This window comes from Triturus cristatus, chromosome 7 (genome assembly GCF_964204655.1).
Source record: "Triturus cristatus chromosome 7, aTriCri1.1, whole genome shotgun sequence".
NCBI classification, from domain to species: domain Eukaryota; kingdom Metazoa; phylum Chordata; class Amphibia; order Caudata; family Salamandridae; genus Triturus; species Triturus cristatus.
The window spans coordinates 1280534821-1280562104 of NC_140590.1; the positions used below are offsets into that span (position 1 = coordinate 1280534821).

Genomic DNA, 27284 nt, shown 5'->3' on the forward strand with positions numbered 1-27284 from the left:
CGGAAACTACGCTGTGTCCAGAACCGCTCCGATAAAAAGGAGCATCTGAGAGGGAATCAGGTGTGACTTCGGCACATTGATGGTGAACCCCAGCAAATGCAGGAGGTCGGCCGTAGTCTGGAGGTGGATGACGACAGCCTGGGGCGAGCCCGCCTTCAACAGCCAGGTGTTGAGATGGGGGAAGACTGGAACCCCTGATCTGCGCAGATGAGCTGCGACCACCGCCATCACGTTCGTGAACACCCGAGGGGCGCTGGTAAGGTTAAAGGGGAGCATGGTAAACTGAAAGGGCTCGTGGCCTACCGTGAACCGCAGGTAACGCCTGTGGGCCGGCAGGGCAGGGATGTGAAAATAAGCGTCATGCAAGTCCAACGCTACCATCCAGTCTCCAGAGTCGAGAGCAGATAGGACCTGAGCCAGTGTCAACATCTTGAACTGCTCATTCCGGAGGAAGCGGTTGACGTCCCTGAGATTCAAGATAGGACGCAGGCCCGTGTCCTTCTTGGGCACCAGAAAGTAGTGGGAATAACAACCACGGCTGACTTCTGGGGCAGGAACGCGCTCAATGGCTCCCTTGGCCAAGAGAGCCGTGACTTCCTGTTGGAGAAGGGCCAGGTAATCCTCCAACATGCGATGGAATGGAGGTGGCATGGATGGTGGGGTAGTCTTGAAGGGGAGGGAGTAGCCCCTTCGGATTATCTGCTAAACCCACCTGTCTGACGTGATGTTGAGCCAGTGGGGGAGGTGATGGCGAATCCAGCTACCCACTGGCAACTGATGGGCGTAAAAAAGATCGGACTAGGAGGGTTTGGAGGCTGCTGCAGGACAAGTAGATTTATGGAGCAGCCTGTCCCATGGACAAGTAGATATTTTATTAAATTCCACACCCCTGACACAAGACCCCTGACACAAGATGTAAAAATCAGTTTGACTTGAAGATGCAAATCTGGTAGCGAAACGTTTCGCCTACCTTAAGATGTTCCTTCCGTCATTAGGAAGCTTTTATTGGCCCAAAATATAATCAGCAGCCATGATGCGACGCACAGTGGTGGCAGGCTGGAAGTGTTGCAATATACCCTTTAGTGTGGAGCAAAGCTATGGTTTGAAGGGTGAGTTCAATTGAGATGGGGGTAGGGGGCTAGGCGACAATGGAGATGCACTCAATGCATGGCCCAGGGGGAGGAACGAAACACAAAAAGCCAGAGAAGGCGTGGGAAACGAAATGGATGAGTTTTGGGGGGTTCGGGAAGGGACTGAGTGAGTGAGCTACATAGTGGACAGGGGTGGGCGTTTGCTGAGAAGCATCGGACGCAAGGGAGCTTGAAATTACATGCACTCTTGGACTGCTGAAAGAAAATGGTTAAGAGTCTATGCTTCATGGGAGAGGCAAACACAAGAAGAGGAAGGCATGCAAATGAAAGGGACTAAGCCAACCAGCAGTAAGCCATGGATGGGCTGTAAGCCCGATGTATGTTTTTGGTATAGTCCAAACAGGCTTTCTCCTACAGCCAGAAGTGGCTATTTCTTAAGTGATTCCCAGAGGAGCTTAACATCTAGAATATATAATGCTTTATCCTTGTAATTGGACAGTTTTTGGCATACCACAGGATAATATACCTTGTATTTTGCCACATAGCTACCTCTATTTAGCGCTTACAATAGTCATACATTTACATGCTGAAGTTACCAACCTCTCCAAAATCAGGAGATACACTGCGAAGTGCAGGCTTTTGAGTTCTTGGTGCCACGCATTGCTGTTCTGCAAGTGCCTTATTTGGGCCAGTGGTTTCCGGTGCTCAGCACCCGCACTTCATTGTCAACACCAGAACTTGTGACAGTCTGCCACATGGTGGTGCTGTATATCCAATTTAGAGATTAGTCCGACAACAGTTGTTTATTCAGTCAATATACAGTAAAAAATGATTAATACCTGCTGCACACACCATTCTTATAGCATTGGGGGCCTGGAATAGCCTGAATTGTCACACTGGTAGGAGTGTGATGGTTAGTAGTTGTGTTGGTACTGTCATTGGCAACAGGAGTCACACACTGCAATTACCTCCTGGAGTGGGCCCTGGCACTTCATTTATTTTTTAAAACACTCTAAGCTCTGGGTTCTGCATTGCCATGAAGTGTGGTAATGTTTGATTTTCCACTATGCAATATTGATTAGATGAGGAATACCTGGTTTGATGTACCAAATGTGGTGCAATTAGTATGAAAGTCATTCTTGACATTATGAACTTGTTGATGACTAGTTGAGTCAGTGGGCAAGATACATAAATGTTCTGGACTGCTGGACTGCACAATCTCCTTGGATTGTTTGTTAATTTTCACCGGTCATTCCACTGGGCTGTGCAGGTAGAATATAGATGATGTGCGCAAAAGACATTAGCAAATGGCGCCAAGGAAAGCACAACACTGTCTACTAAAACCTGAAAAGATTAGATTATTGCGGTCTCTATAGGGGACTCTGCACAGGAGGTTAGATTGTGTAGAGCATTTTAAGTTGTTTGCAAGGAGGAAAAAAAGGCTTAAACGTATGTTATTGTGTTAGCTTTTTAGCCGCTTGCAGCTTTCTAAGAACACTCACTTGCTCAAAATGCACTTCAGATTGGTTCTGTAGTGTAACTTGTGCACAACTTGATTATGGATTACACAGCATACATTTCATGACTTGTGCTATTAAAAAAATATGTTAACTAACTCTTAGAAGCAAATAATTATTGAATGTTTTCATATAAAGAGAATTATAGAACTCATTTTGGAGTGCACCATGACAGACTGCGATGTAGCACACTGCCTGTAGCACACTGCCTTTACTGCATTTATTTTCACTTGCTAAACCAGGCAAGATAATGTGGGTGGCATGCCAAAACGTTTGAAGAGAAGGATACAAATTGGTTAGAAAACCAAATACGTAGTGTGCCACAGAAAGACTATACAGACAAAGAATATCTCTCACTCCTACTGCTTGCACTCTGGCTACCATGAGATATCGTTCCCACTCTTTCTATTCCTCACTCACCGCCAGCTTTGCTTTCTTCCTAGCTCTCCTCAACCTATCCGTTTCATCTTTCATCTGCTGCTTTCACTGAACCTCCTTTTCCCCCCTTTACATTCCATACCACTCCAGCTTGCCACACTCTTTCCCTTGCTTTTCTAACCAGCTAATCCCTCTACCATGTCCCTTCAGCTCCACATTTCTTTCCCCTCACCACGGCTCCTCACCCTGCACCCTCCCCTATGCTCATCACACACAAATCTATCAACCCACTCATCATCATAGCTCTGCCTTCAAATCTCTCCATCTCAATACCACTTTTCACCTCCACTAATCCAAACACTGTTCCGTAAGACCTGAAAAGAAAACGAGATTCTCTCTTACCCATCTTCCACATGAGAGCACTCATTCTCTACCCACATCACCCTCACAGCATCCCCGTTACTTCCCAGTCCTCTTTGCAGCATCTCTATCTTCTAACATCATTTCTCTTCATCCCTCACACCACCCTCTTATCCCATACACATACCACCTGGAGTCAAACATTGAGCCCCTTATCTGCCCCTTCAATGCCTCTGCCACAGTCATTAGTACTCTGCCCTCCACATGCTCCTCACGTTCCCCCACTCACCATCCTACATTTTCATCAAATTCAGACTCAGGAACATGAACCGCCTTAGCAATTACAATACTTAGTCACAGGCTCCATTTTAGACCACATTTTAAGAAACGAAAACTGGTACGGTGAAGAGAACAATACCCCCACCAAGGCTTCAAAAATTAATCTTACCAGGCTACCAAATTAGATATGAAAGCAAACTATTCGGAAAACCCGTGAAGAACTTAGTCTTTAAAAACACTATACATCCACCAGCTTCCTAGTCTTTTCAGTCAGTCAGAGTGAATCCATAATCATCAGATGCTCTCGTTCTCCTATGCTCCACATCATCTTTGTTGACTGACAGATACCAGCAGCATGATTGGTCTTCTCAGAAACTGCTCTCGACTTTATTATGGACATCACCCTCAACCACACCTGCCAAGGCATTCTGTAGGATCTCAACAATTGAGTCAATAAAGCAGACCTACCACACATTCGATATCCTTCCAAATTAACCAGGAATCCCCAAATCCCCATGTTACTTGCCCCTGACCCCATCGACTGAGCCAGGCACACTATATGCAACCTTCACCTCTCCACAACACATGAATGCTACCGTAAACCACCCCACCAACTAGAGTGATCTCCTGGCCATCACCTTCAGCCTTCCGACTGCTTATAATATAACAATCACAAAGACCCTCATTAGACAATGGACAAAGATCGACCTCAAACTATTTGTTCACAACTTGCATATTATCAGTCAAGTCGTCTTCATTCGGTCTTCCGAGGACAGACCATAAAAGTTACAAACAATAATAAGAAAAAAAGACAAACTATATTATAGTCCGCACATGTTAAAAAATAGCAGCCAAATATTTTTTTTAAATATAAACACAGATGTCTTGATATACGATTAATAAAATAACAAGGAAAGAAAGCTAATTTAGCAACAAATAAAGTGACAGTGCAACAGTAATGGATACAGAGGTAGCAGCAAGGAGGCAGATGAATACCAATGTATAAAAATTTGCATCAGTGAGGAGCATACAAGAATCATTACCAGAGGAGTAATTACTAAAAAAACACTAGAATACTTTTTGTGACAATAATTAGTAGAAATTAATATCAGCAATAGACATTTAAAAAGACATTTCAAATACAATGATAACTGAAGTCACTAAAGTGATTTTATATCAGACCAGCATACTCATTCTCTTGGCTACTAATATATTATCAGTCAAATAGCCTTGTGATGACAGTTGTACCTCTGGTCAACTCTCGCCTGTGACACATTGATCCCTCTCAAGAACTCACTCTTCTACAACAGCTGACTCAAGGCTGCCTGGTTCTCTAAATATTTTAAGGCAGTTAAAGGAAAAACAGGGGTTTTCAAAGGCCATGAAACAAAATGTTCATAGAATATAAAAGCCAATAACAAGAAAGTTAATGAAGACTTCATTAAATCACATCCATCCCTGAAGCAATCTGCCCATCAAGTAAATGGAAGTTGTCACCACATTCCAAAACCCAGAAGGAACCTCTACTGGAACAGCCATTCACTAGACCTGAAACACTGGCAGGCCAACTAATCTTGAAAGCCCAAGTCTCCCAAGATAAGTCACCGACACTCAAGAAATCACTCTAGCCTGCGCCCAAGACTGCCTACCTTCAATCGTCTCACTGAGAACCGCTTTAAAAAAAACTCGAATGCAGTGGCCCAAGGTAGCTCAGCAGCAGACTCTTGCCTTCTGCAACTCTTCAAGAACAGCCAAAGTGAATCAAAGCAGAGCCACCATCAACCACTGACCAGGACCTCAACATATCCAACACTCTCTGACCCAACCACAATCTGAGGAGTCTCCATTGGACACTTCCTGGAAATAATCATCAAGGGATCAACATTTGATTCAGAGCCACATTGGTGGGATTATGCAGGATAGAAATGCTAGAACTCAATGAGCACCTGGATGAGGAAAAGGGGCAAGCTCAAAATGCAGGGCGTGGTGAAAAGGAGGAAAGCTATTATAATCCCTGCTTCTCTATCAAACATTGACCACAATAATTAAAATAAACAATTCATTTACAATTAATCCTTATTTGGGTTTAGGCCACGGAGGTAAGGCCACAAGGGCATGGACTCTAGATGTCCTGGAATAACTACGTGCACTATCGATGCACAGAAAGACATTTGATAATTCAATCAGCTGGTGACAATTCCAACAGTTGTTAACAGACAAGGGTTAGATACAACAGTGGTGTATAAACACACTAAATATGTAATTCTACAATACCATAGCAGGCATGATACAGAGTCCCCTACCTTTGGCATCTGCCTTCGGGAAGAGCCTGCTCCAGGGCACTTTGGACTTCTGAGGCAGTGACTGCAGGTAATTCCGTGCTTTGAGGTTGATAATGCAGTTCAGGTCATCCTGTGAAGGTGAACCCAGGATCCCTGCAAGAAGAAGAAAAAAAAAAGAAGATTGGGGCTGTCAACAGAGTACCCATTATCACAACCTGCCTACCTGTGTTGTCCTATGACAGACAGCTTACTAAAGAAATACAGTCATGAATTCTGTTCTAGAGCAATAGACAACATTTTTCCAACTAGAGATCGGATTTACACTGGCCTAGAGGAAGCAATTAAAATGGTCTCCATCCTACAGATGTCTATTTTTAGTAATTTGCATGGAACCATCTTACACATTTTTAGAAGCAGACGAAATCTATTCTCACATCCTTAGATGAGCGATTAACAAAGATGACTGTACAGTGAGCCTCTTAACCACAAATGCATGGTAGGATTTGCCAACTTAGTCTCTGGGGAGAGCTATTCTTACAGGCAGTAACCACGACAGGCTATATAATTGGTTAAACTTGCTGAATTCCTCTCCAGACACTGTCTTACCAAGGATGTGGTTCAGCTGGTCCAGGTAGTGCTTCCCAGGGAATATAGGGCGGTTGGAAAGCATCTCTGCCAGGATACAACCCACCGACCAAATGTCAATGGATTTGGTGTAACCCTGAGAAGGAGAAAATGCTGTGAAATGGTGTGGGTACAAGTAAACATTACAAAAAAATCCTATGCACTGCAAACCATGAAACAAGCAACATTAAAACCCAATAGGGAAATGGTGATGGGTATTGGGGAAAAATAGGAAACATCCTGCCTATGTAAAGTAACAAAGAAAACATTACATTGTGTACTCAATTGACAGCTTCCATTAGCAGAGTATGCATCAACAACAAAACATAACTAGAGCTCCAAGTTTTACGATATTCATTTCCATCTGCATTGTGCCACCTTTAATTTTTACACCTTACTGTTATTTATTTGTGGTCCGTGAAAACATGAATTTGCAACAATTAGAGTAAAACCTAATTAAGCCACAAAATGTACACCCAAACCTCAATATATATTGGGTTTGAGTGTGCTATGCAGTCATATAAAATACAATACTTATCTGAATAGGTCAGAATTGTGAAATTAGCACTGTGCATATCTGCAGGTATTTAAGTCCCATTATGAAATCCAATTCTTTTTTAATTCCCTGACTGTCAATCTGCTCAGCTATTCGACTAAAACTTGGGAGTTGAGCGGTAAAAAACAAAAATTACATTATTTTACCAAACAGTCAAGTGCTTTCCATTTTAGTTTATGCTTAAAAATCAGTAAAAACAGAAAACTGGGAGCATTAGTTATAACAAACGACATTTAAGATAACAGATTGAGCTGCTTTAAGCAACCATGTATTTATCAGGCAGACGACGAACGCTGGAGTCTCACATCATCTTCCTCCAGTCCAATAAAAAGATTGGTTTGCATTGCAAAGTGAAAGGTGTGATTAGATGTGAATTTGTGTACGCACCCAGTTCTCTTTCCTGCACCTTCATTTACAATGCTAGCATAGTTTCTAATATATGAAATGCTTTACAGAGACTATTGTAGGAAGGTGGGTCTGTATATACCCTAGGCAGTGGTAAAGTTAGATAGCGCCTCACTCTATTTGTGGTAGTGTGGTCGAGCACTAAGGCAGTATCAGAGGACAGTGTTAAGCATTTGTTGTACACACTCAGTCAATTAATTCCAACACTCAAAGACTGAACTTCAGACCAACTGTTTGTGTATCAAAAATATTATTTTATTTTCTTTCCTAAAACCAAGCAAGCCTGGCACAGGTAAGTGATCAGTACTTTGCAGTAAATATACAGATTGTAACACAGTTTGGATTGCAATTGTAAATGTACTTTGATTTGATTACAGTAGTGTTAGTGATAATGAAATGCTTGTCAGAATAGAGCACATATACTTTAATTGGGATTTTCAATAAGATTACAGGTAAGTTACTTTTGGATTACTTTTCTTATTCAGAGTAGTATACCTGGATACTACTCTGGGACATTTCCTGTAAACAGGTATGTAAAATATTTTTTTTTAAAGTACAATTTTAAAAATGTCTTTAGGTTTTTAAACTCCACACTTGGAAACATTTCATAGAAAAACAGTCAATGTTCAGGGGTGTGGAAATTTTAAAATAATCTACTTGTCCATGGGACAAAATGCAACACAAATCTACATGTCCTGTAAGACAATCAACTTGTCCCACCGATTCCCAAATCAATAATGTAGGATGACACAGAGCCATTAATGGATTTTTGTTTTAAATATAACTGACCAGTGATATCAATGGTTTGCAAAAATGTTGAAGGAAAACTTGACTTTATTGCTGAGAAAAGCGATACTCTCCTTAAGTACTGAAACACAACAATAAATGATCTTCAATGAATCAATCAAATGACACTTGTTAAAGCCCACAGCTGGTTCAAAGGTAGCGTCCCAGCACTCTAGCAGACAGTAAAGGCAGGCCAAAGTAACAAGAAACTAAACAGAGTCAAATAGCCAAGTTTTAAGTTGCCTTTAAAAGGCTGATGGAGTCAATTAACCGTAACTGTAAAGGAAGACTGTCAGCAATGTTGCCGTGCGTACAGTAAAGGGGTTGCCTCCACAATGAGACTTCTGAAATGTTGGAATCCACAGAAGGTGACTATTGTTGGATCCAAGTGCCCTCTTTTGAGTATACTGACAGTCTATTCAGCAGATAACATGGGGCCTCACCATGATAAGTGCTGAAAGCCAACATTAGAGTTTTGAAGTTGATACGCTATACCACTGGAAGCCAGTGCAGATGTCTCAAATATGGAGAGATATTATGGCACCTCGGCACTCTCCCGATTAGTCGTGCCGCTGCATTTTGAATTAGCTGAAGTCAGTGTATCAAATATGCAGGAAGACCAAGGTAGAGACTGTTACAGTAGTCCAGATGAGACAAAATTAAAGAATGAACTACTGTTTTCCTTGTCTCTCCAGGAACAAGATCAAGAAACTGCTTTATAATTTTCATCTTCATAAGGCAGACAGACAAAATAGGTTTAATTTGAGACGTAAAAGAGGGTGGAGTCAAAGACGATGCAGACATTTCTAGCAGATGTGGTATGATTAGGACAGGTGTTCGGCAGGCCACCACCAGATAGAAGGTGGCAGGGGCCATTTTGGTAAAAACCAAAACTTTTGTCAGAATTTTGTTTAAAAAAAATTTGCATCCATCCAAGTTGTGACTACTCTAAGACATTCTGTGAAGCTGTGAAAAGCTTCCTCCATATTATCTTGGAAGGATCTTGAATAACTGACTTCAGTATGGGAGCTTGGATATACTGGTCCAAATCACAAGCTGCAGCATATTTGCAAATCCATCCATGTTGGTTGTATGTGGAAATATCTACTGCAGAAACATCATGCTGCCAAAATACTGAGAACCAAAATATAAAGTCTGTAGTTAGGAATAGTACATCTTTACTTACCAATTACCTTCTCCAAATGTTGATGCTCAATATTTTGTATACAATATTCTGGTAGCACAATATTCTAAATTAAGTCAAAATTAAGGTGGAGTGCCTCTGTGTTGCAGTAAAAAATAAATGGATGAGAAATGCTGTGCAGTTGGGGAGGTGCTGTCTGTCAAGAAACGGCTGGCCTCCTTCCAGCCTAATTAGTTCTTTCCGTTTCATCTTGCCATACTGACATACTCACTGCACATACACACAACCCAACTGCAATGACACACTCCTGGGACAGAAACTCACCCACTGCACACTCCAACAACGCCATAGCACAGATACATAGCTACACTGCAGATGCATAGACTCATACATCACTTAATGGACAGACACAACCCCATGCAGGACCACACCCCTAGAGACATACCCTCCGTGCAGACGTAAGCACACCTCCTATAGATAGACCCAAACACGTCCTATTGATAGGCAGTGCCTAACAGGAAAGGTTTGCATAACATATGCCTAACTTGGCCCTGACTGGAGCAGAGATACTGCCAGCAAAGATATCCATAGATTCCTAGAAAAGGCTGACAAAAACCACTCGTTTTCTGTTCTAAGAAAGGACATTCTACAAATGTATAAGAAATACAAATGTATGTTGCAGAAGGGAAAGGGTTCCAAGGAAGTTTTGCATTAGGTGGCAATGATGTCCAGCATAGGTCCACTAGGTCCACAATGGCAGGTCAGAATCCATGGCCAGACTTTCAAAATTACCAGTAAATATTCAAATTTGTTCCAATGAGATTAAATTGGTATTTGATATTTTATGTGATAATCCTGAAAATATAGTATGGGTTTGGCCCTATTTGGCACATGATGGACACCCCTAGTCTCTGGCTGTTTAGGATCTCTAGTTTGCCAATGCTGATTTCAACTTTGGTTCGCAAATAGCACAGCTTTTCAGGTTGTTAGGCTCAAAGTGTAGATGTGCACTTGTAAAAAGATTCACCTACACCTACCTTTTATTGCGAATAAATATTTTCTGAGGTGTGAGAAGAGGGTGTTTCAGGAGGGTATTTCAGGGTCGGTATGCCCTGGGAAGTTTATGCACACCCACAAAATTATGCATTTGGGAGTGTTCACAAATCTTTCCACAGCCCATTCTCATCATGGACATGGCCAAATATTTATTCATATCAAAGATCAAACGAAATCTGTGTCCCGGGTAAAAGTAGGAGGAAAATTCCACCTAATTTGGTGGGATTGTAGGGAAGGTCCCACTGCTTGCTTTGTGGTTCATTTTCCAGAGAGGATTGGGAAAAATGGAGACAGTATTACTGTTGGGAAAACTACATGTGTGGACTCAGAAGTATGTCGATTTTACTCTAATGCAAAATATAAAATTAAATGATACAGTTTGGAGCAATGATTCTCCTGTAGAGTGCAGCTATGTGTTTTGTTAGTGCTTAGAAATGGCAGGAGTGCAGGTTGAAGCACTATATTAAACATTACTGCTTCTTTCAAAAAATGTGTTCTTTCAGACCATTGAAGATCCATACTAATCATATCTGAAAAGAATATCCTGCCCTGACCCTTAACATGGCAAAGTATTTTTGAGAATTAAATCGAACATATTCAAATATTGGTTAATTGTACATTATATTCAATCATAATATTCTGCATTGGTTTCTCAGTCAGATAGTCTCACGTTCTTTGCTTGTTTTCTTTTCAAAACAGGCCTAGTAAGCTAGATTTTCCAATTCAGGGGTTTTGTGGCAGTTCTCATTGCTCAAAAGGGGTAGTTTCTGATATGCATTTCTTTACATGCCTTTGTTATTCGGTTTACTCAAAATAAAATTTCACTTGGTGTCCAGCATTTGACAGTAGATTGTCACTCAGACGTAAACTGAAACCACGGAGCTGTCAAACATAGGCAATGAGAAAGAGCTAAAAGCATAACTCTTAAATTTCACACTTAAATTAAATACCCTGAAAATATGAAACTGTAATGCCTAAGCACACTGAAAATTTGGCAGCGCCTCTCCCGAACACAAGCTCACCTTTCAGCACCTGAATGACAAGGTGTATGCCCGCCTGGCGCCTATTCAGGGTCTCTTGGGACTTAAAGCACCATCCAACTCCACTGCCCTCTTTAGCACAGCCTCAGCCGACTGCTCCAACCCTAACAAAGCCGCCTTGGCCACAACAGGAGAGAATCTGAGCCAAACGGGACCCCGCACGCCGGATGAGACAGCCCTCTTCAGCGCTACCCACGCAGGACTGCTTCCGGGCGCACCTGTAGATAAGGCTTGTAAATACAAACTCACTATCCTGCATGAGCAATCGTCACCACACTTTCAATTTGTTTGGACAACTGCACCAAAGGAAAAAGAGAAAACGAACAACAAAACAGATGGAAGAAAGAATTTACCGTGGCTCAGCCCATTTTATATTGCGTTCTTATTGTAAGTTAAAATAACTTTACTATGGAGATCATTGTTGTAAAATTGTGGCAATTAGTAAACAAAAAAAAACATGCAGACACTACGCTCTTAAAGACCCCTCTCCTTGCTCATCCCGGTTTCATTCTCTGTCTACCGCCTCTTTCCCCTACTTGTGCTTGCAGAGCAAAAGTGTCCACTTCAGCACTAGCCACGCAGACATTGGTTGCTAGGAAAAAAAAAAAAGTTTTTAAAATCCTACCGACAAGGCAAATACATTGTAAGTTCTGTATTCGGCATCCCGTGGCATCAGGCATACTATGGCATTAGAATTGTGGAGCAGTCATGGGCAGACCATTGTTCTTGTGCGCACTCCTAATACACAAGAACTATGCCTGCGTACAGAAACTACAACCAGTAGTGGAAGAGAAGTTGCATCTGACAGAGCACTACCGGCCCCTCACTGAGCCGATAGCTCTAGGGGCGGGGCCAAGTAGGGCCATCGCCATTTACTTTGATTTAATGTCTAGTTGTCCGTCGGACAAAATAGACATTAAATCTTCTTGCCCGTGACAGAAATCAGCATGTCTCGGGCATCGGGCTAAATGAATTCCCCACCCCTGAATGTTATCCTGTGGAGGAAAGGAATATGCTACTTACCAGTATGCATCTGTTCTAAGCATTTAGAGCTGCAGGTCTACACACTTGTGCATAGATCGCCATCTGGTGTTGGGCCCGGATGTTTCCAGTTTGTTTTTCCTCTTGGAAAGTCTTTGGAAGTCACGAGGTCGGTGACTCCTCCTTTGGATCGTATGGAGCGTAGTAGTAGCAGTGAAGATGCCCATGTGTGTGCTATCTAAATAAGATTAACTGGAACAGATAAAGGTAGCCGGGTAGGCGTGTGTAGATCTGCAGCTCTACATGCCAAGAACAGATCTATACTGGTAAGTAGCATATTCCGTTCGAGGCATATGAGCGGCAGATTACACACTTGTGCATAGATTATATAGCAGTACCCACCGTTAGCGGCGACCACCCGTATCTGTTGCAGTGGTTTGAAATAACGTTTTGAGTACAGCCTGGCCCACACTACCTGGTTGCTTAGTTTGCACATCTACACAATAGTGTTTGGTGAAAGTGTGCGGTGTTGACTATGTAGCTGCTTTGCAGATATCATCTAATGGGATGTTCCCTAAGAATGCCATGGAAGCCCCTATTTTTCGTGTAGAATGGGCTTTCGGAGAATGGATAGCGTTCGCTTTGCTTTATGGTAGCAGATTTGAATGCATTTTACAATCCACCTAGCTATCCCCGATTTTGAGATGGGGTTACCTTTGTGTGGTGGAGAGAAAGAAACAAACAGTTTTTTGGTCTTACGGAAAGGTTGTGTTCTCTGAATGTAGTAGAGTAAGGCTCGTTTGACATCCAGTGTGTAAAGAGCCCTCTCTGCAACGGTCTGTGGTTGCGAGAAAAATACTGGTAGTTCTACTGTTTGGTTTAGGTGAAAGGGAGAAAAGACTTTAGGGAGGAATTTTGGGTTGGTACGGAGAACAACCTTGTTATGGTGCATTTGGAGAAAGGGTTCTTGAATGTTAAGTGCTTGTATCTCACTGACCCTTCTAAGGGAAGTGATGGCTACAAGAAAAGCGTTTTTCCATGTAAGGAACTGTAGTTCGCATTTATGGAGAGGTTCGAAGGAAGGCCCCATTAGCTTTGTGAGAACGATATTTAAGTTCCACACAAGTGAGGGTGGCACTCTGGGGGGAATTATTCTTTTAAGGCCTTCCATGAAGGCTTTATTGGCAGGTACTCTAAAGAGTGAGAGATGTTGCCTGTTTTGTAGGTAAGCTGCAATAGCTGCGAGGTGTAGTCGAATGGACGAATAGGCTAGATTGCACCTTTGTAGGTCGAGTAAGTAGCCTATTATGTGTTGAATGGACACGTCCAGTGGATTGATGGTGTTATGGCAATAAACAACAAAACGTTTCCACTTGGCGGCGTAGCACGCTCTAGTGGTGGGTCGCCTAGCTTCTTTGATGACGTTCATACAGTCAGGGGGAAGATTTAGGTACCCGAATTCTAGGATTTCAGGAGCCAGATCGCAAGGTTGAGTTGCGCTGGGTCCGGGTGTTTGATCTCTCCATGGTTCTGGGTTAAGAGGTGTGGAGAGAGGTGTAGTTTTTGGTGCGGTACTACAGATAGTTCCAGCAGTGTGGCATACCACGGTTGTCTGGCCAACGTTGGAGCTACTAGGATTAGTGTGAGGGAGTGTTGTTGTAGTTTGCGCACCACTAGTGGAATGAGTGGGAGAGGCGGAAAAGCGTACGCAAATCTGCCTGACCAGTTCATCCATATCGCATTTCCTTTGGATAATGGGTGTGGGTATCTGGCGGCGTAGCTTGGGCATTTGGGCATTTTTGTGGGTGGCGAAGAGGTCTATCTCTGGATGCCCCCACATTTGAAAGTATGGGTGAAGAACTTGCGGGTGAAGCTCCCACTCATGGATCTGTTGTGTCTGCCTGCTGAGCAGATCTGCCACTGTGTTTTGGACTCCTGGGACATGCTGAGCTAGGAGAAAAATTTTCTGGGGTATTGCTCATCTCCATATGCTCTGTACTAGGTGAGAGAGCTGTGGAGAGTGTGTGCCGCCTTGTTTTTGAATATAGTACATGGCTGTCATGTTGTCTGTGCGGATCAGGACTGCCTTGCCTGAGATTTGAGTTTGAAAAGATTTTAGGGCTAAGAAGATTGCTAGTAACTCCAGATGGTTGATATGGAGTAACTTTTGTTGAGGTGTCCACTTGCCCTGTGTGGTGAGATGTAGTAGATGAGCTCCCCAGCCGGAGAGCGATGCGTCCGTTGTCAGTACTAGTTGAGGAACCGGGTCCAGGAACGGTCGACCTTTGGAAAGGTTTGTGGTGTTCCATCACTGCAGAGAGCAATGGGTGCGACCGTCTACCAACACCAGATCTGTTAATTGACCCTGGACCTGGTTCCATTGGCGCGCTAAGCACTCTTGGAGAGGACGCATCTGGAGTCTTGCATGAGGAACTATGAAAATGCAGGAGGCCATCATCCCGATTAGTTGCATAAACACTCTAGCTGGAAGGGAGTGTTGTAGTGCGAATTTTGCGCGTAGAGCTTGAATGCTTGCAATCCTGGCAGGATTGGGGTATGCTAGTGTTCTTGAGGTGTCTATGGTGGCACCAAGGTATTGTTTTATGTGGGATGGTTGGAGATGGGACTTCTGGTGGTTTACTGTGAAGCCCAGCTGCTGGAGTAATCGAATGGTGGTAGATGTGCATTGAACACACTGATTGTATGACCCGGCTTTTATCAGCCAGTCGTCTAAGTATGGGAAGACGTGGATGTGTTGTCTTCGCAAATGTGCTGCTACCACTGCTAGGCACTTGGTGAATACCCTTGGCGCTGTTGTGACTCCGAACGGGAGCATCTTGATTTGGAAGTGTTGTCCGCCCACTACAAATCTGAGGTACTTGCGGTGAGCTTTGTGCACCGGAATGTGGAAATACGCATCTTTTAGATCTTAGGTGGTCAAAAAGTAGTTTTGGGAGAGGAGCGGAAGTACCTGCTGAAGCGTTACCATATGAAAATTGTCTGAGTGTATGTACGTGTTTAGGGGCTGGAGATCTAGGATGGGCCGCAGAGTCTCGTCCCTTTTTGGTATGAGAAAATATAGGGAGTAGACTCCCATGTTTTGTTGGTTGGCAGGGACGGGTTCCGTTGCCTTTTTTTGTAGGAGGGAGATTACCTCCTGCTTTAGGAGTATTAAATGTTCTTGTGACATTGGGCGCTGCCCGAGTGGAATGTTTGGGGGGGGTAGATATTAGTTCTAGGCAGTAGCCTGATCGAATTATCTGTGTCACCCATTTGTCTGAGGTGATGGTAGCCCAGACGGGAAGGAAATGTTGGAGTCTGCCCCCGACCGGCGTGGAATGGTCTTGGGGGAGTGGTCATTGGGTAGGCGTTGTGGCAGAGCAGGCGTTTTGCCTCTGCCTTTATTACTGTTACCCCTATAGCCGCCTCTTTGATAACCCCTCGTGAAGGTGGACTGAGAGGGGGATTTGTACGAAGTGGATGCGGTGTCTGAGGAGTAGCCTCTAGATGTACTTCGAAAGGAAAAGCGGCGAAAGGAGCGTCTAGGAGGGTGTGACTGTAAGGCTCCCATGGACTTCGCCGTATCCGTATCTTTCATTTTTTCTAGGGCCTCATCCACCTTTGGGCCAAATAGATGTTCCTGGTCAAAGGGATGGTTAAGGATGGAGGCTTGTACCTCCGGTTTAAACCCTGATATTCTCAGCCAAGCATGGCGACGGAGGAGGACGCTGGTATTGATGGCCCAGGAAGCTGTGTCTGCTGCATCTAAGGCACAGCGTATAGAGGTGTTCGTGATTTTCTTACCCTCTTAAATTAGTTTGTTGGCCCTAGCTTTATATTTTTCAGGGAGGTGGTGCATTATGCTCTCTGACTCGTCATAATGTGCCCCGTCATATCTGGCCAATAGCGCTTGAGTATTGGCGATACGCCACATATTGGCTGCTTGTGATGCAGTGCTCTTCCCTGATGCATCCAGTAGCTTTGACTCTGTCAGGTGGTGGTGCTTCGCCTGACGCCTGGGAATTTGCCCTTTTACGTGCAGTGGATACCACTAGAGAATCTAGTGGCGCTGGCCCTCTGATGTAGGAGGGATCTGTGGGGGCAGCTTTGTATTTTTTCTTGATGCGCGGGTTAATGACCCTGGCCCTAACTGGGTCCTTAAAAACCTCTGGCACATGCTTTACCACTCCTTTAAGCATAGGTAAAATGAAGGTAGATCTATGTGTGGTGCCGAATGTGTCGAGGAGGAAATCTTCCTCCACGGGGTCGGTATGCAAGTCTACCCCGTGATAGTGTACCGCCCTTTGCAGTAGGTGGTGGAACCCCAATGAGTCTTCTGGTGGAGATGGCCTGGAGGGGTAAAGGTCATCTTGTGGGACGTTGGGGATATCAGGGATATTGTAGTCGTCCCATGGGTCTGGGGATCCTATAGGAGTGGGGTCCCCTGTGCGTAGGTCCTGGGGGACATCCCCTATATCATCATATGGGTCCCCGTGATCATTATCTTGTGGAGAAGGGGTGGTAGAACGTTGAGGTTGTGGTGGAGAAGGCGGAGGGGGTGGAGGTGGAGAAGGTGGAGGAGGTGGGGAAGGTATTCTGAACGGGGAGGTAGCAGAGTCCTTCCTCTTTAGATGCGGAGGTTGAGCAGGCTTCTCCAAATGTCTTTTTGGAAGAAAGTGTCAAATGTCCAGTTTTTGGATCCTTAGTGAGTGTTTTCTGCAAGGGATCCAGTGTAAATAAGTCCGGTGAGGCTAGTCTGTACGTCGGCGCCGAAGGAATCGGGGCCGTTGGCTTTTTAAGCTTTCCCGTGCCGGTTCGTTGTTTGGAAGCTGGTTTGGGAACCTCCGGACGCTTGGTCGGCGCGGAGATGGATTTCGGCCTCGAAGTGTCGGTAGCCTTGTGTGCTTTGGTCGGCACCGAAGGTGTTGTCGGTGCCGAAGAGCTGGGTTTCGACCCAGAGTGCTTTGGTGCGGAGCTCGGTGTCGATATGGGGGCCAGCTTCTTTTTCGGCGCCGAAGCGTGTTTATCGGCACCGGGAGTAGGCTAGCTCGAGCCAGAGCCGCCGGAAGGCTTGCTTGGCTTCTTCACCGGGCCCGAAGGTGGGGTGTTGGAAGCAGTGTCCTTGGTCTTGCCTAGGCCCGGAGGCAAAGGCGTGACCGGAGCCTTTTTCGGTGCCGGCAGGGGTGGAGGAGGGGAGTGGAGGAGGGGGGGGGGGCGGGGGTAGAGGGGAGATAGTACTCACAACCCTCTGCGCCGGGGTGATGTCCTCCACATGTAGTGCTCTGGAGCGTCGATGGTTTCTCCGAAGATGTCGTCCGGAATAGTCGTCGAGGAGTGCGCCATAGTGCTTCTCGCTCTTCGGTCCCGAATAGTCTTTTTGGATCGGAAGGACTTACATGCCGGACAGTCTCGAGCCTCGTGTTCAGGGAAGAGGCAGAGATTGCATACCTCGTGGAGATCGGTGTGGGGGAATTTGGACCCACATCGAGGGCACTTTTTAAATGGAGTCTTTTCCATTAGCCAGGACCGAAGCTTGGAGAGGCCCGAAGGCTGCCGTCGACGACTGGAACTGAAGGTCCGTGCCGCTGAGAAGGCGCGTCGAGTGGGGGAGATCGCGATCGAAACAATACCGCGGTTTAAGGTGAGGATTGCGCGTCGACCGTCGAACTGGAAGCTGTTCAGAACCGGAGCGCGAAGATCACATCCGAGCCCGATGGTGGAAAAAAAACAATCGGAGGATGGAGCCGAAGCCCATGCGCAATACGATCCAAAGGAGGAGTCACAGACCTCGTGACTTCCAAAGACTTTCCAAGAGGAAAAACAAACTGCAAACATCCGGGCCCAACACCAGATGGCGATCTATGCACAAGTGTGTAATCTGCAGCTCATATGCCTCGAACATAGTGTTATCGGTTTAAAGGTAAATATTTGGTAGTGGGAGTTGAGGTTCTGGGGGTAGACTCCGGGGTCCCCCCTAGTCAAGGATGCACTCTTGTTACACCCTCAGCGGCAGTAGGGCGGCTGGGTGCAGAGTGCTGAGGCCCAATGTTATCCAATGGGGATAGGGGGCCTCCGGTTGGTGTCTGCTGACAAGCAGGCCAGTTGGTTGTGGGAGCAAAGCTCCTGAACTTTAACTCAGGGCAAATGGGGAAACAAAGTAGGACCTAAGGTGCACCTTCAGCGGCACTAGGGTGGCCCGGTGCAGGGTGCTGTTTCGACATCGGGCACCCTGTCTGCTATGGGGATACTCTGGTTTGCAAAGGCACTGCGTGCGACCACCACTTGGAAAGGTAAGTTGGGAAATTAATGGTTGGTTAGACACCGGTTTGGCCACCCAAGGCCTTGGGGCGTCTAGTGCAGGGGTGCCGTTTGGGGTCAGATCTTCTTACCAGCTCCTGGTCGCGGTTGGGGGGGGGGACCTTCCGGATTTAGGCTGTAGGCATCGCCTGGCGGCTTGAGGCAGGTCAGAGATCGCCGGATCTCCGGTAAAGACCGCCTGGGGGACCTCCTCGTAGTGATTGCCCACTCGAGCTTGGGCTGTGGACGGCGGGTGCAGAGTGGGGGGGGGGGGGATCCACGGTGTCCAGCCGGAACTAGAGGTTGCAGATTAACAAATCTGGTGTTCACGGGAGACACAGTCTTTGAGGTTAAAGACGGGCAGGAAGGTCCTCCGCGGTTTTCGAGGTTGCTGGCTGCAGGACACACCGGGAATTTCGCAGGAGCAGGTTCGAGGTGGAGACAGGCCAGTGGGGCTGGCACCAATTCAGTGGGCGGCTTCCTCTTGTTAGCTGCTGCACAGCTGTTCGCTCCTTCTTTTGTAGTTTCTTCTTGTCTGAGGAAGCAAGGTTCAGGGGCGCCCCTAAATGCTACATTTAGGGGTGTTACAGGTAGGTAAAAGGTAGGGACCAATGGGTCCCTTCCATGGGGTGGGTAAACCCCTATTATGCCACTCTCCAGTGGGGGGGGGGAGGGAGGGCATGAGCCTGTCCCTGGTTTACCGAGTCCCCCCCCCCCCCGTCTATAAGATGGTGGGCTATGAAAGTTGTGCTTCGCCTCACCCACCTGAAGAGTGGAGTTGGCAGAGGTGGGCACACCTCTCTTCCTCAATTGTTTTTCCCGCCAGTTCTCCCACCAAAGGGGGGGGGGGGGGGGGGGGGGGTTCAGAACCAGTGGGGACCAGTTGCTGAAAGCAGCAAGTGGCCTGGGGAAGCTCACAAAGGCGGCAAACCTTTGAATCTTCCCCTCCGTAAACCCTGCCCATCCTGGGGGAGGAGGCTTGGCACCTTGTCCCAGGATGTGCATTGTTTCAGGCACCAGACAGCAGCAGGCTCTCGACCCAGGGGTGCAGAAACATGTCTGGTGGTGGCAGCTGAAAGCAGCCACTCAGCCTTGACACTAGCAGTGGGTTCGTTTTCAGAGGGCATCTCTAAGATGGCCTCTGTGTGCCTTTTTCATTAAATCCCACACTGGCATCAGTGTGGGTTTAATGTGCTGAGAAGCTTGATACCAAACTTTTTTCAGTGTAGCCATTATGGTGCTGTGACATTCGTAAAGAAACTCCCAGCCAAATATACTCTTAATGGCAGCACTGCACTTAATATGTCCAAGAATGGACTTAGACACTAAGGGTACAGTGGTCATGCACCTGTACCCTCACCACTGGTATAGTGTTCACAGGGATGTGTGCCATGTCGACTCTTCACTTTGTTCTGCACCAAAACACGCAGCCTGCAAAGACAGTGTGCGAGTGTAATGGTACAGGACCTCTAAGGGTGGCACAATAAGTGCTGCAGCCCTTAAGAGGCCTTCTCTGGTCATAGTGCCCTGGGTACCTGTGGTACCATTTACCAGGGGCTGACCTGAGCCCAGAGATGCCAATTGAGTTTAGGCTTCAATGCAGTTTTAGGGAAAGAACATAGGCCCTGGGTACCTGATAAGCAGCAGTCCCGCGCACACTCAAAGCACATCAGCAATTCAGCAAAAAGTGGGGGCAACCATGCAGAAAGCACTTTCTCACAATTATGTCAACAGTACACATGAAAAACTAAAATCTAGAAGATGGCTCCTGGGATGGTACAAAGTTTAACCTCAGTGAAAGAATACTGTAGAGGGTGTTTCACAAGCACACCTAATAACTTTTTTTATGATAGAGAGGGAATAGTTAGGTGGCAGTGAAGCGGGGCCAAGGAGAGCAGGTAGAACTAATAACCGGGACAAAGCAAGGAATGTTTGAACTTTTGGTATGATTTATCCACTGCGATATAGAACTTTGAGGCACCTGTTGACCGTGGCGGTAAAAATTAAAAAGTGTGCAGTCAGTAAGTAAAGGAACATTCCAGGGATTGGGAGAAGAGTGGGTGAAGGGAGGGAGATGGTACAGCCAAAGGGCGTATTACTCTAGCTTCTGGGTCTTTGTAGTGATTAAGAAGGGAGACTGAACACATTTCTTTTGAGTAAAGTAGATGACCTGAGGCAATGTTGTATACTATTGACATTATACAAAATGCGAACATCCTGGAAAAATCTATAGAGAAAATTTAGCAAATAATATTATAAGTCCATGTTTTCCTTCTGAAAAAATAATGCTTTGCTTAGGAGTTAAGTAACCCAAATAGACGGTATTGATTGAAAATGAATTAAAATAGAAACAAAATTAGAAGCACAGAAACATGTGAAGGCAGCCTGTATGATGCAACATGTATAGAAGCATACTTTAAAGAAAACCAGTAAGATGTACGTACTGAAAAACAAGAATAACTATCGGTAGCAAAAATAAAACATAAATAAATGGGATACTTATGAACCCAGAGACCACAAAAACCCAAAGTCCCATAGAGGGTACATGCATAATCCTGTCCACAGATATCAAAGCAAAGTCTAATAGATAGTGTGGTGCCTTTGGCAATGATCTTTCTGGTGAATACTCAATCTAACTGCAGATGCTTCACCTTGTAAATATCCCCAGGCACTAGACTGGATCTGTCAATTTACGCAGCAATTCCAACACACGCATTGGTAGGTGGCTCCATGTTGGGTCTGTCCCACCACTTAAGTGACAGAGCCCCTAGATAGACACCTCCTTTGGATGCTGACAGTTTTTCTGTTTTCTGTACGCTGCCATTAGACGCAGAGCCCTTAGAAGTCAGGTTGTGCCAAATGTCTAGAGTGGGATCTTTTTAATATGGACGAAATATTCCATTCTATAGAACAGAGAAGATAGTGGGTCGATGAATTATCTGCAGTCAGATAGAATATCCACCAGAAAGAGTGTTACTGAAGTTAAGTAACTTTTTTTCTGATTAATACTTTTAACCGCAGATTCCTCACTTTGTGAATAGATACCAAAGTGGTGGTTCTCTGAAATGAATCAGACCAGGAAATCCTGCAGAACAGACCAGGCATGGGGATAAAAAAAAATACAATGGATTTAGACCCAGATCTCTGTACTGGGGTGAACGTTTGACATTGTTCAACATTCTGTCCATCAATTGATCTTTTTGCATTTGTCACCCCGAGTTGGACAGGCATGCCCAGACGTGGGTCCCACGCTCTTCATGCCACTTGAGTCAAGCAAGCCTGGCTGATAAGAGTTGAAACTCCAAAACCGGTCTTGGGATGCTTGTTTTCGGTCCAGGGAGGACCTGGCCGGGCAGGTCGGGCTTAACTTTTCCCATGGGGAGCAGGGGCAAGACTGTTTTGCATAATGCTGGGTTTGAACTGGAATGGGAATTAAACAAAAAAACATGGATTAAGGCCCAGATGTCTGTACTGGGGTGAATGTTTGACATTGTTCAACATCCTGTCTATAAATTGTTCTTTTTGCAGACCACGCAAAACGCCTCTGCCGCTGGGTATCCAGGCAGTAGTGCTTTGTGAACATATGAACCAGTACTCATGGAGCAGCCTGGCAGATGTCCACGACTGGCACACAGCATGCCTATGCAGTGGTTGAGGCTTTTGCTATGGTGAAATGAGCACATAAGTCTTCCAGAGGCTGTTTCTTTGGTAGCTCATAACAGATCTTAATGTACAAGAATATCTACTCAGATGTGGTCCTCCTCTGTAATGCTTTCGCCTTTTTTTGCCTTAGAGAAGCCCATGAAGAGTTGATCGTTTAACCGATGTTCTCCGGTGCAGTCAATACAGAAGCTTAGGATCCTCTTGGGGTCTAGATGGATTTTTTCCTTCCTCCTTGGAGGGGAGAGGTGGGACGAAGAACGCTGGTAAGGTAAAGGACTGCCTTTTATGGAAGGGTGTGACGACTTTCAGGAAGACGGTAGAGTAACTATTGTTAAAAGAACCAGTTTCTCCGGAAAAAAGTTAGTATATGGCGGCTATAAACACAGGGGTTTCCAATTTGCTCACAAGACGAACTGAGGTAATCTCAATGTGAAGGAATATGCTACTTACCAGTATGCATCTGTTCTTGGCATGTAGAGCCGCAGATCTACACACTTGTGCATAGATCGCCATCTGGTGTTGGGCCCGGATGTTTACAGTTGTTTTTGCTCTTGAAAAGTCTTTGGAAGTCACGAGGTCGGTGACTCCTCCTTTGGATTGTATTGCGCATGGGCTTCGGCTCCATCCTCAGATTGTTTTTCACCAGCAGGGAAATGATGGATCGTAGTAATAGACAGTGAAGATGCTCATGTGTGTTGTATCTAAATAAGATAAACTGGAACAGGTGAAGGTAGCCGGGTAGGCGTGTGTAGATCTGCAGCTCTACATGCCAAGAACAGATGCATACTGGTAAGTAGCATATTCCGTTCGAGGCATATGAGCTGCAGATTACACACTTGTGCATAGATTATATAGCAGTACCCACCGTTAGCGGCGACCACCCGTATCTGTTGCAGTGGTTTGAAATAATGTTTTGAGTACAGCCTGGCCCACACTAGCCTGTTGCTTAGTTTGCACATCTACACAATAGTGTTTAGTGAAAGTGTGCGGTGTTGACCATGTAGCTGTTTTGAAGATTTCATCTAATGAGATGTCCTAGAAAAGCCATTGAAGCCCCTATTTTACGTGTAGAATGGGCTTTAGGGGGAACGGATAGTGTTCGTTTTGCTTTGTGGTAGCAAATCTGAATACATTTGACAATCCACCTAGCTATCCCCGACTTGGAGATGGGGTTGCCCTTGTGTGGTGGAGAGAAAGAGAAACAGTTGTTTGGTCTTACGGAAAGGTTGTGTTCTCTCGATGTAGTAGAGTAATGCTCGTTTGACATCTAGTGTGTGTAGAGCTCTTTCTGCAACAGTTTGTGGTTGCGAGAAAAATACTGGTAGTTCTACAGATTGATTTAGGTGAAAAGGAGAAATGACTTTAGGGAGGAATTTTGGGTTGGTATGGAGAACAACTTTGTTATGGTGCATTTGTAGAAAAGGTTCTTGAATGGTAAATGCTTGTATCTCACTGACCCTTCTGAGGGAAGTGATGGCTATGAGAAAAGCGGTTTTCCAGGTTAAAAATTGGAGTTCACATTTGTGCAATGGTTCGAAGGGAGGCCCCATTAGTCTGGTGAGAACGATATTTAGGTTCCACACAGGTGAGGGTGGCACTCTGGGGGAATTATTCTTTTAAGGCCTTCCATGAAGGCTTTAATGGCAGGTACTCTAAAGAGTGATAGATGTTGCCTGTTTTGTAGGTAAGCTGCTATAGCTGCGAGGTGCAGGCGAATGGACGTATAGGCTAGATTACACCTTTGTAGGTGGAGTAAGTAGCCTATGATGTGTTGAATAGAGACGTCTAGGGGATTGATGGTGTTGTTGTGACAATAGACAACAAAACGTTTCCACTTGGCGGCGTAGCACGCTCTAGTGGTGGGTCGCCTAGCTTCCTTGATGACGTTCATAATGTCAGGGGGAAGATTTAGTTAACCGAATTCTAGGACTTCAGGAGCCAGATCGCAAGGTTGAGCTGAGCTGGGTCCGGGTGTCTGATCTCTCCATGGTTCAGGGTTGGAGTGGTACTACAGATAGTTCCAGCAGTGTGGTGTACCATGGTTGTCTGGCCCAAGTTGGAGCTACTAGGATTAGTGTGAGGGAGTGTTGCTGTAGTTTGCGCACCACTAGTGGAATGAGTGGGAGAGGTGGAAAAGCGTATGCACATCTGCCTGACCAGTTCATCCATATCGCATTTCCTTTGGACAATGGGTGTGGCTATCTGGCGGCGAAGCTTGGGCATTTGGTGTTTTCTTGGGTGGCGAAGAGGTCTATCTGTGGATGCCCCCACATCTGAAAGTACGGGTGTAGAACTTGTGGGTGGAGTTCCAACTCGTGGATTTGTTGTGTTTGTATGCTGAGCAGATCTGCCATAGTGTTTTGGACTCCTGGAACATGCTGAGCTAGGAGAAAGATTTTCTGGGGTATAGCCCATCTCCATATGCTCTGTGCTAGCTGAGAGAGCTGTGGAGTGTGTGTGCCGCCTTGTTTTTGAATATAGTACATGGCTGTCATGTGGTCTGTGCGGATTAGGACTGCCTTGCCTGAAATCTGTGTTTGAAAAGATTTTAGGGCTAAGAAGATTGCTAGTAAATCCAGATGGTTGAGGTGGAGTAACTTTTGTTTAGGTGTCCATGTGCCCTGCACGGTGAGATGTAATAGATGAGCTCCCCAGCCGGAGAGCGATGAGTCTGTGGTTAGTACTATCTGGGGAACCGGGTCCTGGAACGGTCGACCTGTGGAAAGGTTTTTTGGTGGTCCACCACTGCAGAGAGCGATGGGTGCGACCGTCTACCAACACCAGATCTGTTAATTGACCCTGGGCCTGGTTCCATTGGCGCGCTAAGCACTCTTGGAGAGGACGCATCTGGAGTCTTGCATGAGGTACTATGAAGATGCAAGAGGCCATCATCCCTATTAGTTGCATAAACACTCGAGCTGGAAGGGAGTGTTGTGCTATGAATTTTGCGCGTAGAGCCTGAATGCTTGTAATCCTGGCAGGATTGGGGTAGGCTAGCGCTTTTGAGGTGTCTATGGTGGCACCAAGGTATTGTTTTTATGTGGAATGGTTGTAGATGGGACTTTGCGTGGTTTACTATGAAGCCCAATTGGTGAAGAAGCTGGATGGTGGCATGTGTGTGTTGTACACACTGGCTGTACGAACTGGCTTTTATTAGCCAGTCGTCTAGGTATGGGAAGACATGGATGTGTTGTCTCCTTAGGTGTGCTGCCACTACTGCTAGGCACTTGGTGAATACACGTGGTGCTGTTGTGACTCCGAACGGGAGTACTTTGAATTGGTAGTGTTGGCCGTCCACTACGAACCTGAGGAACTTCCTGTGAACGTTGTGCACTGGAATGTGGAAATAAGCGTCTTTTAGGTCTAAAGTGGTCAGGTAGTCATTTTGGGAAAGCAGTGGAAATACCTGCTGAAGCGTTACCATGTGAAAATGGTCTGAGTGTATGTATTTGTTTAGGGGCCTGAGGTCTAGGATGGGCCGTAGAGTCTCGTCTCTTTTTGGTATGAGAAAATATAGGGAGTAAACCCCCATATTTCGTTGGTTGGTAGGAACGTGTTCTATCGCCCTTTTCTGTAGGAGGGAGATTACCTCCTGCTTTAGTAGTGTTAGATGTTCTTGTGACATTGGGCTTTGTCTGGGTGGGATGTTTGGGGGGGGGTAGATAGTTCTAGGCAGTAGCCTGACCGAATTATTTGTGTTACCCATTTGTCTTAGGTGATGGTGGCCCAGACAGGGAGGAAATTTTGGAGTCGGCCCCCGACTGGAGTGGGATGGTCTGGGGGGAGTGGAGGGAAGTCATTGGGTAGGTGCGGTGGCAGAGCGGCGGTGTTTGTTTTGCCTCTGCCTTTGTTATTGTTGCCCCTGTAGCCGCCTCTTTGGTAGCCCCTTGTAAAGGTAGACTGGGTAGGGGCCTTATATGAAGTGGAAGCGGTGTCGGAGGAGTAGCGTCTGGATGTGCTCCTAAAGGAAGAGCGGCGAAAAGAGCGCCTGGGAGGGTGCGATTGTAAAGCTCCCATGGATTTTGCCGTATCAGTGTCTTTTTTCATCTTTTCTAAGGCCTCATCCACTTTTGGGCCAAACAGATGTTCCTGGTCAAAGGGATGGTTGAGGATGGAGGCCTGAACCTCCGGTTTAAAACCTGAGATCTTTAGCCAGGCATGGCGACGGAGGAGGACACTAGTATTGATGGCCCTGGAGGCTGTGTCTGCTGCATCTAGTGCACAACGTATGGAGGTGTTAGCAATGGTTTTGCCCTCCTGAATCAACTCGCTGGCCCTAGGTTTGTATTTATCAGAGAGATGTTGCATTATGGCTTCTAATTAGTCATAATGGGCCCTGTCATACCTGGCTAGTAGCGCTTGTGTATTAGCGATACGCCATATGTTGGCAGCTTGGGATGCAGTACGCTTGCGTGATGCGTACTAGAGTTTAGACTCTGTCAGGTGGTGGTGCTTCGCCTGAAGCTTGGGAGTTGGCCCTTTTACGTGCTGTGGACACTACCAGAGAATCTAGTGGTGCTGGCCCTCTGATGTAGGAGGGATCTGTAGGGTGCGGATTTATATTTTCTTTCAATGTGCGGGTTAATGACCCTGGATCTGACTGGGTCTTTAAAGACCTCTGGCGCATGTTTTACAACTCCCTTGAGCATAGGCAATATGGAGGTATTCCTATGTGTGGTGTCAAACGTATCGAGGAGGAAATCCTCCTCCACTGGGTCGGTATGGAGATCTACCCCGTGATAGTGTGCCGCCCTTTGTAGTAGATGGTTGAACCCCAGTGAGTCTTCTGGTGGGGAAGGTCTGGAAGGGTAGAGATCATCCTGTG

At 45.8% G+C, this 27284-nt stretch overlaps 1 protein-coding gene across 1 annotated transcript in view; it reads right to left on the reverse strand.

Moving 5' to 3' along the window:
• LOC146811840 (mitogen-activated protein kinase 1-like) overlaps positions 1-27284 on the reverse strand; it is a 316827-nt gene that overhangs the window by 101639 nt on the left and 187904 nt on the right. The window contains exons 5-6 of the mRNA XM_085618832.1: positions 6514-6628; positions 5929-6060 (exon numbers count right to left, since the gene is read on the reverse strand). Of these exons, the coding sequence (XP_085474958.1) occupies positions 5929-6060; positions 6514-6628 (247 nt within the window). The remainder of the gene's footprint in view (positions 1-5928; positions 6061-6513; positions 6629-27284) is intronic.